General features: G+C 42.0%; 1 protein-coding gene across 2 annotated transcripts in view; it reads right to left on the bottom strand.

The window, feature by feature from the left end:
* Positions 1-352: 352 nt before the first annotated feature.
* Positions 353-15,593, bottom strand: part of LOC143297195 (scavenger receptor cysteine-rich type 1 protein M160-like) — a 71,733-nt gene continuing 56,492 nt past the window's right edge. The window contains exons 23-30 of one of the 2 annotated variants that reach the window (XM_076609400.1): positions 15,365-15,519; positions 14,142-14,304; positions 11,346-11,494; positions 10,336-10,507; positions 8,825-9,157; positions 7,293-7,619; positions 5,440-5,466; positions 353-5,403 (exon numbers count right to left, since the gene is read on the bottom strand). In XM_076609400.1, coding sequence (XP_076465515.1) covers positions 4,874-5,403; positions 5,440-5,466; positions 7,293-7,619; positions 8,825-9,157; positions 10,336-10,507; positions 11,346-11,494; positions 14,142-14,304; positions 15,365-15,519 — 1,856 coding nt within the window. In that variant the 3' untranslated portion in view covers positions 353-4,873. Of the gene's footprint in view, positions 5,467-7,292; positions 7,620-8,824; positions 9,158-10,335; positions 10,508-11,345; positions 11,495-14,141; positions 14,305-15,364; positions 15,520-15,593 lie in introns of both variants that reach the window. The other variant, XM_076609399.1, reaches the window with a different exon arrangement.

Here is a 15,593-nt window from a genome sequence, read left to right as displayed (position 1 = left end):
GGCTTTTACCTTTTCACTTAGGGTTTCGTTTTTTGGGGATGCTCCGTTCGTTATGAAGATATGTCAGTCATTTCCGGGTGATTCTTCTGGACTTTTCAAGCGAACAAAGCAAATAATGACATACTATCCAGTGCCCAACCTCTCCGAAAGTCCCCCTAGTCAGACATCGCACACTGCCTTTGTTGGGATTCGAACCCGAAGGGAGGTTATGGGAACACGTGGCGGGTCTTGTTTCTGCCTTTCTTTTGCAGTCCCTCCACCCCCACCCCCTCTCTGTCGTTTATTTCACAGTACCTTCCAGCTTACATCTCCCAGCCTCCAGTCACCCTGAACAAAACACTGAAGAAAGAAACATTTTTCGTTGTCTTTATTGGAAATATAAAAAGTTATTAAAAAATAATGATAATTATTACATCCGATTTCCATCTCAAAGCATGGTCATACAACTGGTAAAGATGCTAGAGCAAGAATAACGGGATGTGGAAGATGAGATGACCATACAATACACATTATACACATGTGCAGGTTTGGTTACATCGGATTCATCAACAATGGAGAAAGGCAAACGCACAGAATGGTGAAAAAATGCAAAAGACTAAAAGATCTCGGAAGAAAGATGACAGACAGCAAGAGAGAGAGGGTCGGAAGTAATAAGTACACCTGCAGCGCTAAAACTCATCTCTTTACTGACAACCAAAATTAATACTTTAACTTATTTTAGGTGATAACACCGTTTATAACATGTTAATTCGATGTATCTTCATTATTTAAGATTTTTTTTTTTAAAGTTCGTGGTAAAGGAGACGTTGTCATCGCTTCAGGCACAACGCAACATGTAGCCGTTTTCTCTAGATCTGCGCTGACCGATAAACGCTAGACTTATCGAGAGGTACAGCTGATTCATCTTTGCTTTATGTTCATTCTCGTTAATTTGGTATCCAGTTTAAAATATTAACATGCAGTAAACTCGTCGATGGTGTAGTTAGTGGCACTGTGTGTGTTCTGTCCAGAATTTGTATTTCTTTTATTTCAATTGTGAACAAGAAAATGCTGTCTTCAAAGCCAAACATGAGTTCTGGCAACTGGGAAGAGCCTCATCGTAAATATGTGGATCCGGAGTCTGAACGAAATAAACTGTCCGTGATCTGGAAATACGGCTTAACCTGGAAGACTTACAACCCATTGTTGGTCAGACTGTAAAGATCCCCCCCTCGGCCGCCCACCACCCCCCCCCCCCCCATATGTTTAATCGAAATGTGGTGTAGACAGAGAAAATCAATTTGTTAAGGTTTACCACACACACACACACACACACACACACACACAACCGAACACCGGATCATAACATAGACTCACTATGTTTACGTAACTGAGTAAAAAGAAAAAAGAAGTAAAACGGGTGAAAACGATGGAATGTTCCAAACTATATGTGGCACCGTTGGCTTCTCAATGAACAATTTGCTTCTGAAAGATCAATATACAAATTAGCAACGTATGCCTCAGCACCTGAAAAGATGGCATGCATTATTCTTTGAGTATTTGTAATGGACACTGTTTTAACAGTTGTTTAGGTTATTGCATGGAACAAAAGAGAAATGTTTTCTGACATCATCACAGACATTTATTCACATTTGATATTTTTGGTGGCCTGTGACCGAACAAAGATTTGATGCGACTTATACTCTGGTGGCCTCCTAAAAGAAACCCGAACTGTCAAAGTGAAAAATCACTTTATTTTTAAACAACCCCCAACTTTTACACTTCTGGTTGCAGACTGTTGTTCCGTTTCAATCCAAAACCACAGAAAAATATCCGTCAAGCACAAGATGAACTGGAAATAAGCCTGTTATAGGGTGATTCCAGACAACTGAGCAATGAATAACTGTTTATGCAGTGTTTACAACTGGTATCGGTACATGTCACTACTATTAAATCTGATTAAGAATGAAAACAACTAATAATAAAACTGAAAAATATAAGCATGCCACACTGATATTGACATTCACAGTAAATTAACCGTCTGTCAAACAACAGGAACGTATTTTGTAGAAGATATACCACTTTCAATCAATATCACAACTGTTGCAGATCACATCCCACTGTCTACATCTATCAATCAACATCACCTCTGTTGTAGATCACATTCCATTTTCTACAGCTCTACATCTGTGAATCAACATATACTGTAGATCACACCCCACTTTCTACACCTGTCAATCAACAATAGTTGCAGATCACACCCCACTTTCTACACCTGTCAATCAACAATAGTTGCAGATCACACCCCACTTTCTACACCTGTCAATCAACAATAGTTGCAGATCACACCCCACGTTCTACACCTGTCAATCAACAATAGTTGCAGATCACACTCCACTTTCTACACCTGTCAATCAACATCACAACTGATATTCCATTTTCTGGCAATCTAGTCTCTCACCACTGTGAACAACTCTTTACACCGGGGTTCACAGAGCAGTATATTTACTTGCAATCAAAGCAAAACAAAACACAAAAGAAACCACGAAACAAAAGAAACCTTTTCAAATCAAACTCACGCAATGTAAAATCAAACTGAAGCACATTTGAAAGGCGTTTCTCGAATGTTACAAAAAAGACAAAAAATGATTTTGCAGACATTGATAGTAAAATTGCACACAAGCTGTTTTCTAATTAGCAAGATGATCAATTTAATTCCTTTCAAAAATATAGATTATTCCTAAAAAAAAATGTATCCATTATTCTTGTGGTCTCTGCACTGTCATTTCTGTACAGACCCCACACGTTCTAACAATAAAATCCCATATGCTGTGACCTGTATGAATATTGTATGTGCACCTTATACATTCAGCTGTTAAACGAATACGACTAAAACCATTCACTTTTTGCACTTTTTGATCCAGATGTCTAATCAGTCCGTGAGATACAGCTGATCATTTCCAGTCAACAATAATAGACACCGTCTTTTTATTCTCATGAAGAAAAACGTAACCAGAATCAGTGCCGAGAGTAATGATTCACAAATTATCGTAAACTGAAAAAAGCACTGGTTAAATATACAAAAGATATGGGAATAGCAAGGTAACTCTTTATTTTACAAATATACAACGTGACCTTTTATACACGAACGCCAAACTTAATAGTTTCTGAAAGACAACAATTGCAAAGAATATCACTTCTTTTGTCAACAAAGAACAAATGATATGTTTATCAGTTGAGAGACTTTCCCCACAAACATGACCTGTTTCTATTTCATTTACAATCATTTCGTGCATTACTGGGATCAAAATTTTGATGTTCTTCAGTATGGATGTCAACAACTGAAATGCATTATATCAATGCTTCCATACATGTTGACCAACAATTAACTAACAACTCTGCTAATATATGGTTACTAAACAATGAGACCTGGTCAATGCTATTTTCATTTTGTTTAAATAACAAACGGCATGTCCAGAACAAATAAAAAAATATACTACTCTACATAAGTCTGTTTCATTGCAACGTAATATTTCAACCACAAAATGTTATTTGTTGTCTGTTCATTCTTGGCATAAAAAAGTAAATGTAATTACCAACATTCACAAAGTATCCCACTTCCCTCATTCACCATTACTACTACTACTACTACTACTACTACTACTATTTTGAGTAATGGTATGCACACATGGCAACAAAAGGCTTTCAGTTTTAGCTACAAAGCTACTGTGTCCTACTAAATGAATACAGCACACTAATGATTATTTTTAACACATTTTTAACACATGTTAATTTTCTGTAAAGAAAACATATTGGCTTTAAAGAAGAATGAACTAATCATCCTAAAAGCCTGATGACGACTCTTGATGGGCTCGCGTGATTCATAAACCGTATCTAGCAGGTCTTGTGTGAGTTTAGTGACCTGGTTTCTTTGTTACTAGTCACCACGTGACTTCTGGCAAAGGCTGTGAGTCTTAATCATCCATTTCTTTGAAGTTCAACAATTTCCTTCCTCCACCTCAAAATCTCCACGCTGGCTGATTGAAATTCGATACGCCACATATTTCTTCTTCGGAAAAAGAGTCTGAAATTTTTTTCATTGGAGTCATACGAAAATGTGCAAACACGCGCATAAAAAAAGGACACGCCCCAAAGTCTATTTCTTCATGAGGAATTATGCTGTACTTAGCATGGACACAGCAGTATAAACTGGTTCCCCCCACATCTCTGTCAGCAGTTCCATACCGAAGGGTTTGGATTCGAGTCTTAACCTGACTAACTGGTGTTTCACTGACTGTCAAGAAAGAATAGAACCGAAAAGGCTGCCGGTCCATGATAATCATTTTGTGTCCTTGCAAAATCTACAAGACATGATACACATTTTTGAGCGTCAAACTTTTTTCTTTTTCTTTTTTTTCTTTTCTTTTTTTTTCTTTTTTTTTTTTATTGTGGAATCTTGTTTTTCACTGATCTTGCTAGAAAATCTGAAATAACAATTTTAAGTTACGAAAAAAAAAGAAAAAAGAATAGTTCTCAAACAATGCTCATTTCCGAGCTTTTCCCATTTTTTCCTCGGACCAAATCTTCAGTGCAGATACCAAAAACTGGGACTTTCGGTGTTACATAGGAAAGTTTAAAAAAAACAAAAACAAAACAACAACATCAACACAAACAAAAGATCAAGTTACGGTCAACTGCACTGATAATGTAGTTTAGAAGACAAAAAACAATGCTCTGTCTATCAAATAATATTAAAAGTTAGAACAATTCTGGCATCCTCCCCCCCTGATAATTTATCAATCAACAAATCGGATACAAACATTTTGTTGTATCTTGAGAACCTTCAGTACTGATCTAACTTCCAATGTGAAGGCCCTTGTGTTTCCCTGTCTCCTTACACCCCGCTGGGCTTTACTTTCCCCGAGTCGGACAGCGTGGTGTAGTGGTCCTCAGGGGATGACGGCTGCAAGGTGGAGTACAGAGGGTTGGAAATACCTGGGTCGGTCACCCCGTTGGTGGACTGCTGTTCTGGGATGTACACGGCGCGGTCTCCTTCAAGGGTGACCTGCTTGTTGCCCGCCATCTGCCCCATGCCGGCCTCCTCAGGGCCCACGTTGTACATCTGGTTGTGCATGGCGATGGACCCGTCGCCGCTGCTGGAGATCGTGTCGTCAGAGAAGCGCTGGTGGGGAACGTTGGACGCTTGTTTGCGTCGCTTAATAATGACGACGACAATGATGATAATGATGATGATGATGATAATGACGGGCACGAGGACGCCGGCAAGGACAGGGGCAACGTCAGATGCTTCCTGCTTCTCGGACTGACCAGGGCCGCCGGGCGTGCTTGTCGATGTGCTTGTCGATGTGCTTGTCGATGTGCTTGTCGATGTGCTTGTCGACGTGCTTGTCGATGTGCTTGTCGATGTGCTTGTCGATGTGCTTGTCGACGTGCTTGTCGGTGGCACTGGGGTAGTCGTTATTGTGTCTGAAAATCAAATTGAAACGTTTTCATTTTTCTTCTTTTTTAGATAATAAAATAATTACACCAGTAAACCATTTTCGAAAGTGTTTATAAGTGGATTAAAATGCTACATGTTAGCTTTTGCTGATGAAGGGTTATACCCTTGTCAAAAAAAAAAAAGACCATGATAAAAGACCCAGGACCCAGCAGGCTTGATGAAGGTGGTTTGCTTTTCTCACTAAATCCTGGTTATGGACCACACTGTAGACAGGACTAAATCGCACGATTGCAGCTGGTGGAAGAGAAGAGAGGAAATGATAAAATCAACAGGGAGGTTCCAAGTTTGTCATAAAAAAAAGAAGAAAAAGAAATATGCTCAATCTAACATATTTACCAAGACCTACGGGTGCAACACATTGGCACCTGTCATTTACCTGTCTCACAAAACAAGAAAGGCAAAAGTTTAGTGATCTCGTGTGATCCCTAATAACCGTACCTTAAAGACTGCTGTACGAAAAAAAAAAAGGAAAAAATAGAACGAGAAAAAAAAACCTCAAAAAGAAAACAACTTGCGTAATGGTCATTACTGCAGTTCTGGTATGGAACAGTGATACAGAACAATATCAATTTACACGACTGTTGGAAAAATCGCAGAAAAATAAAATGTTTGTTAATATCTCTTGAGCTGAAGGATGAAACTAACACAATCATAATGTGTATTTTACTGAAAGAGGAGCTTAAATAACTCTGCACGCTTCAGATCCACGACAGCACAAGTGTAGTTCTCGAACTGGCATCGTCAAGGACGATGATCAGACTACAAATCTGCGCAGACCACGTGAGAGAGCTGGGATGTTTTGCATGGACGCTGGCCAGTCGCCCAGGCAGACTGAAAACTGGAGCAACAGGTCTGTCGTCTCCATCCTCGAGGCCTGAGGGAGGTCCTGAACCAGTGCCCATTCTTCAAAGTTTCAGTTTCAATTTCAGTTTCAAGTAGGTGTCAAAGCGTGCAGACTGTCCATATACGCTACACCACATCAGCTGGAAAAATAAAAGAGCAGATGCCTGATCTTTCGCCTCCCCCCGCCCCCTTCCCGTCCCCAAGTCATGTCACACCAAGCAACCCGAAAGGTCTTGCACAGATGCCAGTTCTGTCTTCTTAAACTGCTTCCTTGTCCACAGCAGAAAGGGCTGAAAGGTTGCTTCAGGGGGACATTCCGGTAAGAGAATGAAGGAAGTCTGAAGCCCAGCGACACCCCCCCACCCCCTGACCACACTGACTTGTCGGATCAGCTTGAGTCTACAGCGCAGTGAACAACCCCTCAGGAAGGCCAGGGAGAGACCCCTCTTTGGAAAGAAAGCGCTATGAGGAGCACTGTGCAACAGACGGGGCCCACAACACAAAGTTCTACTTGGCCACTGCTGACTCTAACTACCACTTAACCAGTCTGCTGTTTGTTGGGGAGGGGGTGAGGGGGGCAGGAGAGGTGCGGGGGGCGGGGGGGGGGGGTTGGGGGGGGGGGGAGTCACGCACGTTCACCTCCCCGTGTGCTAGCAAAATAACCCAAGGCAACAAAAGGGCTGAGCCTGTCCCTGGCAAAATTCTGAAGATAAATCCACTTTGATAGGAAAACAAATACATTTGCAGGCAGAAAAAAGGGTGGTGCTCTTATTGTGGCGACGCGCTCTCCCTGGGAAGAGCAACCCGAATTTCACAAGGAAAAATGTGTTGTGACAAAAAGAGCAATACACAGGCACAAACCTGCACAACATAAGTATGTGCACGCTCCGTGTCTCCACCAGCTAGAAGTTCCCTTTACCATTCACACGCAGCCAACAAGACAACTCACTATAGCAAGCCACCCCAGCATCTTCAGAATGCCAGCAGTTGTGAGAGCCATATCCACGGTGAATGCAGTCATCCAGGGAGGTTTCTGTGCCCTTGCACTCCACATTGTCCAGCCAGATCTGCCCCACACCCTCTCCGTGGGTCTGGTTGGTGATGGCCACACCCCAATGAAAGCCCAGCTGCACACAGGCCACAGTGGCGTCGTAGTCGTCCCAGTAGTCGTCACAGACGGTGCCCCACCTGTTCGCACCTGACAGGTAGACCTCCAGCCGGCCCTCACTGGTGCCAGTGCTTCCGTCAGCAAGCTTCAGTCTTATGTCGGTGATGCCTAGCACACACAGGGAAACATACAAGTGGGTTTGTATGCACACCTACACTCACACATGAAACATAATAAATGTCGACCGGTCTAAGACACAAGTATGTCAGTAAATTCACTCACTCTCTGCTATAATGTTATCATGACTGAATTTTAGAAATAAATTCGAACCATCAAGATATTCCAGTGCACCATCCACTGAGGCTAATAGATCGTTCAGATCCCATCAGAAGCACATCAATGTGAGATTTTTTCGGTTTCTGGCCGGCTCTTGTCCAGTGTTTTAAAGTTTTGTGATCTTATAATTATTGGAAGGCTTTGATCACATACAATCGAGGGTCATCCGCTTCACAGATGTATCTTTGCGAGTGTTACTCAAATTTCCTAACAAATAAACAGGTTTCTGTACCTTTCCAAAATAGAAAACAAAGTAACAAAAACGCGCAATACTCAAGCAGTCACAGTTCATTCACATGATGCAAACAGAAATAAAAGAAAAGAACAGAAATGTACCAGATCTCCATGTCTGTTTAAAGTTTCTGATTAAAATGAAATTAAAGAAACACCAGCAATATCCATCAACATAACACGGTTACGTTAAAATACATGCATTATTAATAAGACTTACTTGAGATGTACACATACACATAAGACAACAGAATATACAAGACAGAAATCTTTTTTTTTTTCACTTCGTGGGTACATTTCAAATTAACATATCCAAGAATGTTTCAAACTTGTGATCATTTGTTTACTGGTACACCTAATTATCCATGTTTTACACTCATAGTAATTGTTTTGCAACTAATAAGATAGTGTTTTTCTTTCCAAATGAACTGGAAACACAGAGGATGTGAAGAATTAATGAAAGGTAAAAGCATCTACAAACTGACTGTCTTTGATACGAAAAAAAGGCTGCACATGACCAATTCTCGGAACAATGTTTTTGGAGGTGACATGAATTATTCACTTGGCTGGCGCTGATGAGCTGACCTTACAATTTTATAGGTGCGCAACTGGCTTCCGTGACCAAAATCAATTCTTTCACTATCATAAAAAGAAGCACTTGACTTTACATAAGGCTATGAACTCACAGCTGCGCTGATCGACCTGTCTTTGAAACGTTTCAGGGATAACGAATCAAACATCCGCAATCTGTCACAGTGTTTCTCATCAACCACACCAACACTTTTACATAGAAAAGCTACACTTACTGATGGTGACGTTGTAGCACTGGACGTACGCCTCGTTGCATCTGCTAGAAGCCAAATAGGAAGAGTTGAAGCCAGATGTGAGGCACTCCAGGAGGGTGTTCTCATGTCCCAAGCAGATAGGAGCATTGATGAAATAATGACCAATCTGTCGGGGAGGGTCGGGGAAATCATCTTCATCAAGGGGCAGTCCATCAGCGAACTGCAGGGATCGGCAGAAGACACGTGAATCATTGGTAGACCAGTAAATGGAGCATACTGCCCCCACCTCTCCGTCATAGTGGATCTGCACCCTGCCAGATGGGCTGTTCGCAGGTGCTATACTGTACTGTATGCCTGTAAGAAAAACACACCTAAAACATGTGCATGTGCATGCGTATGCGTATACGTGTGTTCGTTTCCAACTACAAAGTTGTTACTCCCTCCCCCAAACACACGTCCACAAAACAGCTGACAAACTAATGCGTAATAAGTGCACAGCTACCCTCCCAACACTTGTAAACACCCACACACTCACATCTACTAATTCACATGCGCCATCGATGATTTTCCCCTAGTCACTTTCTTTTTATTTCTCCACCCCACCATCCCCCCGCCCCTCTTCATGTCTAATATCACTGACAATGAAGAGAAGTTAAACGATTAACTCAGCTGTGAATGTTGCATGTGACTTTAAACACCTACATTTACACAGGCAACCATTTATTCCGTGCAAGTCTCAGCACACTGAAACACACACACACACACACACACACACACACACACACACACACACACACACACACACACACACACACACACACACTGTTACACAATTGTTTTTTTACACGACCCAAGCAGTCTGTCGTCCACATCAAGCCCTCAGAATCCTGCAAATTAAAAACCACAACAACGAACACACACACACACACACACACACACACACACACACACACACACACACACACACACACACACACACACTTACACACACAAGAAATCGAGGCAAAAGTAAAGTCCAGAACTGTAGTTCTCCGTCAAAACTAATGAGACCAATTATTTACAAACACATACATCTGACATGAAATGTGTTTGCTTGTGTATTAAACAAATGATATATAAAAAGTGTCTTTGTTGAATCAAATGCAGAAAGCTAGCTGTCTGGTATATAAATCCAAGTACTTAGGAAGATGATAGCTGACTCCCAACTGGTGTGTAGCGTGTAAGGATTTGTTCGAACGCAATGACGCCTCCTTGACAATTAGAAACTGCAGTCAATAAAATAATGGCTTGATGAACAATAAAAGATCAGACCGCTTTAGAGTTCCAGCGATAAACTCACTCAACCCGGAGGTCAACTCTGAGCTGTGCGTTCTATTGGAAATTTTCAAATTTATGAACATACTAGTGTGGAAACAAACACACATACCCTACTTCTCTCGTGATACACTTATTCACACAAACACACAGAGTTCAATCACCACCACCCCACCCCCACCCCGCCCCCGTCCCCCTTTAAAGACCGAATCACTGACCAGTGGAGTTGTAGCACACCACCCCTGCATCATCGACAAAGGCGCAGTTTGTCAGATCAGGGCTGGTGTCATGAGGACACTGCTCCAGAGACGTCTCGGTGCCGTCACAAGTAAAATTGCGGAATCCAATCGGGCGTTTGTGGTATATGATATGGGTGTAGCTGACTCCACCCTGAACGACACACACCGCGAGGGTGAGGGGAAACAGAGGGAATAAAGGAACGATGAAAGAAGAGAATTAGAGGGAATAAAGGAACGATGAAAGAAGAGAATCAGCAAGTAAAATGATACACAAAGAAGTGACGGAATGAGGGGAAACAGAGGGAATAAAGGAACGATGAAAGAAGAGAATTAGAGGGAATAAAGGAACGATGAAAGAAGAGAATCAGCAAGTAAAATGATACACAAAGAAGTGACGGAATGAGGGGAAACAGAGGGAATAAAGGAACGATGAAAGAAGAGAATTAGCAAGTAAAATGATACACAAACAAGTGACGGAATGAGGGGAAACAGAGGGAATAAAGGAACGATGAAAGAAGAGAATTAGCAAATAAAATGATACACAAAGAAGTGACGGAATGAGGGAATAAATGAACGATGAAAGAAGAGAATTAGCAAATAAAATGATACACAAAGAAGTGACGGAATGAGGGGAAACAGAGGGAATAAAGGAACGATGAAAGAAGAGAATTAGCAAGTAAAATGATACACAAAGAAGTGACGGAATGAAAGAACACTGTGCACGCTATATTGTACGATTTCTATCAGTGCATTAGCTCACTCTCTTTGTAGAATTAATCCTGATATAAAGAGACGAAAAAAGAAAGAAACAAACCAAACAAATCATGACACCAATTATTATCTCCTTTGAATACTTGCATGCATTTCCTATGAAAAATTAATTAATATGTAAATGTGCACCAAAAATGCAGCTGCATGCACTCAGTTCTTCTTTCAAACTAACCAAAGCAGGTCAACACTGCACACCACAGCCACCTCCATGCTCTCACCTTGTAGCCCATCTGTCTACACACCACAGAGGCGTCCTTGTTGTCCCAGCCTTGCATGCAGATTTTCCTCCACAAACCCTTCTTGGAGATCTCCACAATGCCCCATGCGTCGGAGCTGTGGGTGTCGTTGGTGATGCGAACCTGGAACCCTGTGTGTACAACAGCACTTCCATCACTTTTTGGCCTGGTCTTTAGGAAAGAGTGATGGTGAAACTGTACAGAACAGTGCGTTTTTCGTACTCATTTCCCCCACATCTGGTAAGATCTTATCGAATTCCTTGCAGCTGCAGTCGAGAATACACACGCCAAGAATAATAATAAATTAAAAAAAAGTTACATGTCTTTGTAAATGTGTGTTTGTGCGTGACTGAAACCTGACTGAATGACATAGGAAACGAACGATGACTGCTCAAAACCAGCTCTGTCTGTTCTATCCTGGTCGGCAACCTGTTGTGCTAATGACTCTTGTTTGTAAAGCGCTTAAGCTTGGTCTCTGACCGAGGGTAGGTGCTATGTAAGTATCCATATCCAACCATCCATCCATCATGCAAGTGTATCTATGTACATACATGCACGTGCGTGCACCCACATGTACAAATTTATGCATTAACCCCAACATCCACACAAGAAACAAATATAACACACAAGTATACAGAGAAATACATAATAAACAAATACATACATTCAGCAAAATACATAAACAAATGTATCCCACAAGCACACATGCATGCATGCATATGCCCCCAAACAATTACACGTGATACCGCAAATACATTTGCACTTACTCATCACCCATACACATGCTGCATGCTTGCGTTTGATCGGGCCACAAGACCAATCACAAAAACAACACACACAATATCACTTGAGATGCAGATATCTATACAGATAGATATAGACATATATATACATTAATGCACACACACAAATATTTGAGCACACTCACACACTCCTTCTCCCTTAACTCTGCGTGTCAAATCACTGGGACGCCATACAGAAGAACTGTTCACCAGATTCCTCCAGGTCTGTCGGTTGTGTGTCAAAGCCTGGATCTCTGCAGACGGATTTCCCGTCCATTCTGCAATTCTGTCAGTCCACTGTTTCTTACGGTCTTCCACATCGTCTCCCTCAACAGTTCACTGGAGGACTGCTTTAGCAAGGCCATTTGTATTTTCTTAGGTGGCCATTCCCTTTTCTTGACTGATGTCTTCATCTTCATATGGTCCACTGATGTTCTCGTACAGCTGTATCAGCAGTAATGGTGGTGTAGTTGCCCACCAACTTGGTCTTTTCAGTACTGATCTCCATGCCATATCTTGCTGGTGTTTCATCCAGTCTTTTCAAAAGCTTGGCAAGTTCTTGCTCACTTCCTGTCAAGCCATCGATGACATCTAAGAAACGTAGGTTCGTGGTGGTTCTTCCTCCATTGCTGACTTTGCTGACATGATCTTCAAGTGTGTCAGTCATGATGCGTTCCATGAATAAGCTGAACAGTGTGTGAGACAAATGGCAGCCTCAACGGACTTTGTGTCTGTAACGTTCTGGCTGCATTGAAGGTTAGTCCCTGAAGAGTGTTGATAAGCTTTTGCACAATGACCACAATGATAATATTTTCTGGGCCACAGTGCTTCCTGCTAGACTCTGTCAAACGCCTTCTTGAAGTCTATGAAAGGGTGGTATAACTCTATTTGGTGTTGGAGGTATTTTTAGCAATGGTACGCTGGTTAAACAACTGTTCGATGGTACTTCTGCCTTTGAGACAACCTATTCCCCAGCAATAATGGTGTCTGTTTGCGCCTGTGATCTGTTCGGAATGATTTTCTGCATAACATTGTTCGCATTACAGATCAAACTGATGGTGCGGTAGTCCTCGCAGTGTTGGAGATTTCCTTTCTTGGCAAAAGTGATGATTAGTGATTAGTGACTGGGTCCGTGACGAGGGCTATTCGCTTGTGTGCCAGATTTTGTTACAGATGACAGCTGGGATGTCAATCAGTCAATCACTGTCCCTCCGCCATGTTTCTACAGCTATGCAGGAATACTGTCAATGACTCCAGCAGTCGTTTCAACGACTTCACTGCTGCCACAGCCTCCCAACTGAGTATTGGGAACTCATCCTCATTTGATGAACCTTGCACTGTTAGTACACGTGACTCTGTACGTTGTCTAGTTCAGAGCAGTACAAGTCCCTCTTCTTGTGACGTATTTTTCCTGTGGGAGACAAAGCCGTCTTTGTCCCGGATGGTGCTGACTCCGTAAAGTCTGTCTTCTTGTCGTTGCTGTCAAAGTTTTATTCAGTGTCTTCACACTGATGATCAGTCCAACTTTCCTTTCGCATTCTTCATTTCTTTACCGCTCAAGTTTTTTACACAGTATTTCTCCTTACCTTTCTCGGTTTTCTTCTGTGGTTTTAGGCTCATTTCAGTTTCACATATCTCCAAGATATCACTTGTGATCCACAGCTTGGATTTCTGTCGTCATATCACTATGGCCTCTCTGTTTTGATCTTCATTCGGTTGGAATGATTATTGTGAGGGCTTCAAGATCACCTTCAAGCAGAAGTAGTGGATCAAATTTTCCTCCAACGAATGCTTGGAATTGTCGAGCGATGAAAGGATCATTCAAAACAGTACCCGCATTAAGCATTAGAAAATCAAAGTTAAAAAAGGCTCAACAAAACAGTACCCGCATTAAGCATTAGAAAATCAAAGTTAAAAAAGGCTCAACATATCAAAAGCAATATCATATATACGGGATTCAAATGAACAGAGTCAGTTAAGCTCATCAGCCACCCACCTTCATCAACGAAAGGTTCTGTACTGCAGGCGATGGAAGCGTAGTAACCGCTGTGGCAGCTTCCAGTGTCTTGGATGTTACATTCCAGTATGTCACTTTCACTGCCTGTGCACTGGATTGAGCTGATGACCATGGGCACATCCATAGGATCAAAGGCTGAGCCCTGTAGCACATAGAAAACAATATGGTGCAGTTGTCATCTACTCCCTTGTCTATCAACCCACTGATCTGTCCATGCACCCTGTCCTGTATTGTCTGTCCACCCACTGATCTGTCCATCCACCCTAAACCTGTATTGTCTATCCACCCACTGATCTGTCCATCCACCCTAAACCTGTATTGTCTATCCACCCACTGATCTGTCCATTCACCCTGTCCTGTATTGTCTATCCACCCACTGATCTGTCCATCCACCCTGTCCTGTATTGTCTATCCACCCACTGATCTGTCCATCCACCCTAAACCTGTATTGTCTATCCACCCACTGATCTGTCCATCCACCCTAAACCTGTATTGTCTATCCATCCACTGATCTGTCCATCCACCCTAAACCTGTATTGTCTATCCACCCACTGATCTGTCCATCCACCGTAAACCTGTACTGTCTATCCACCCGCTGATCTGTCCATCTACCCTATGTCTGTATAGTCTACCCACCCAGTACAAGATGCTGTAGTTACCACTCCCTGTCTATCCATCTACTCATCTGCCCAGCCACACTGTACCTGTATTATACTGCCTATCCATCTGGTAGTAACCTATCTTTCACCAAGGTCTTTAACTCACTCAGTACGGCCAGTCCTCTCTTCTCCTCTACACAGACCCCTCGGATGTCCAGTGGGTGTCTGAATGACCCAACCTTTAGCTTCCCTCGTCAGAATTGTGGTATTCTTTGTCAACATTCACCTCTTCAGTATAAGAGCCTTCCACTTGCAATATTTTGATGGTGGTAATTGGGGTGAAACGCTGTTAACGTCGTCTCTTTCTCCGTTCGTATGGAGAGAGCTAACCTTTGGTATGAATATCTTTCAATCTCTTGAAGAAAGGTGAGAACTTACTTTTTTTTTTTTTTTTACAATTGTGAGGCAAAAATAGAAATGAAGACGAAAAATAAAAACTGATATGAAAGAAAAAATATGAATGAAGAAAGGAAAGAGCAAATTGATAAGCAGAGGATAAAGATAGAAATGAATGGTATGAAAAGAAAAAAACAAACATATTACCTTAATGGCTAGGCCATACGTGTAGTCCTTGAAGAGACCTTTACAGGCGACGGTGGCTGCGACATCGTTGAAAGTGTCGTCACACACAGACACCCACTGGTTTTGGTGGTACACTTGCAGTCCTCCCATGTCTGAGCCAACCATGTTCAGGCGAACTGTTTCAACCCACCATGTATGCCAACCTCAGAAATAGCCAGACAAAGCGTTCAACATGGACATATCACTAATT

This window comes from Babylonia areolata, chromosome 22 (assembly GCF_041734735.1).
Source record: "Babylonia areolata isolate BAREFJ2019XMU chromosome 22, ASM4173473v1, whole genome shotgun sequence".
NCBI lineage: Eukaryota > Metazoa > Mollusca > Gastropoda > Neogastropoda > Buccinidae > Babylonia > Babylonia areolata.
This window is presented reverse-complemented; position numbering and strand designations above follow the sequence as displayed.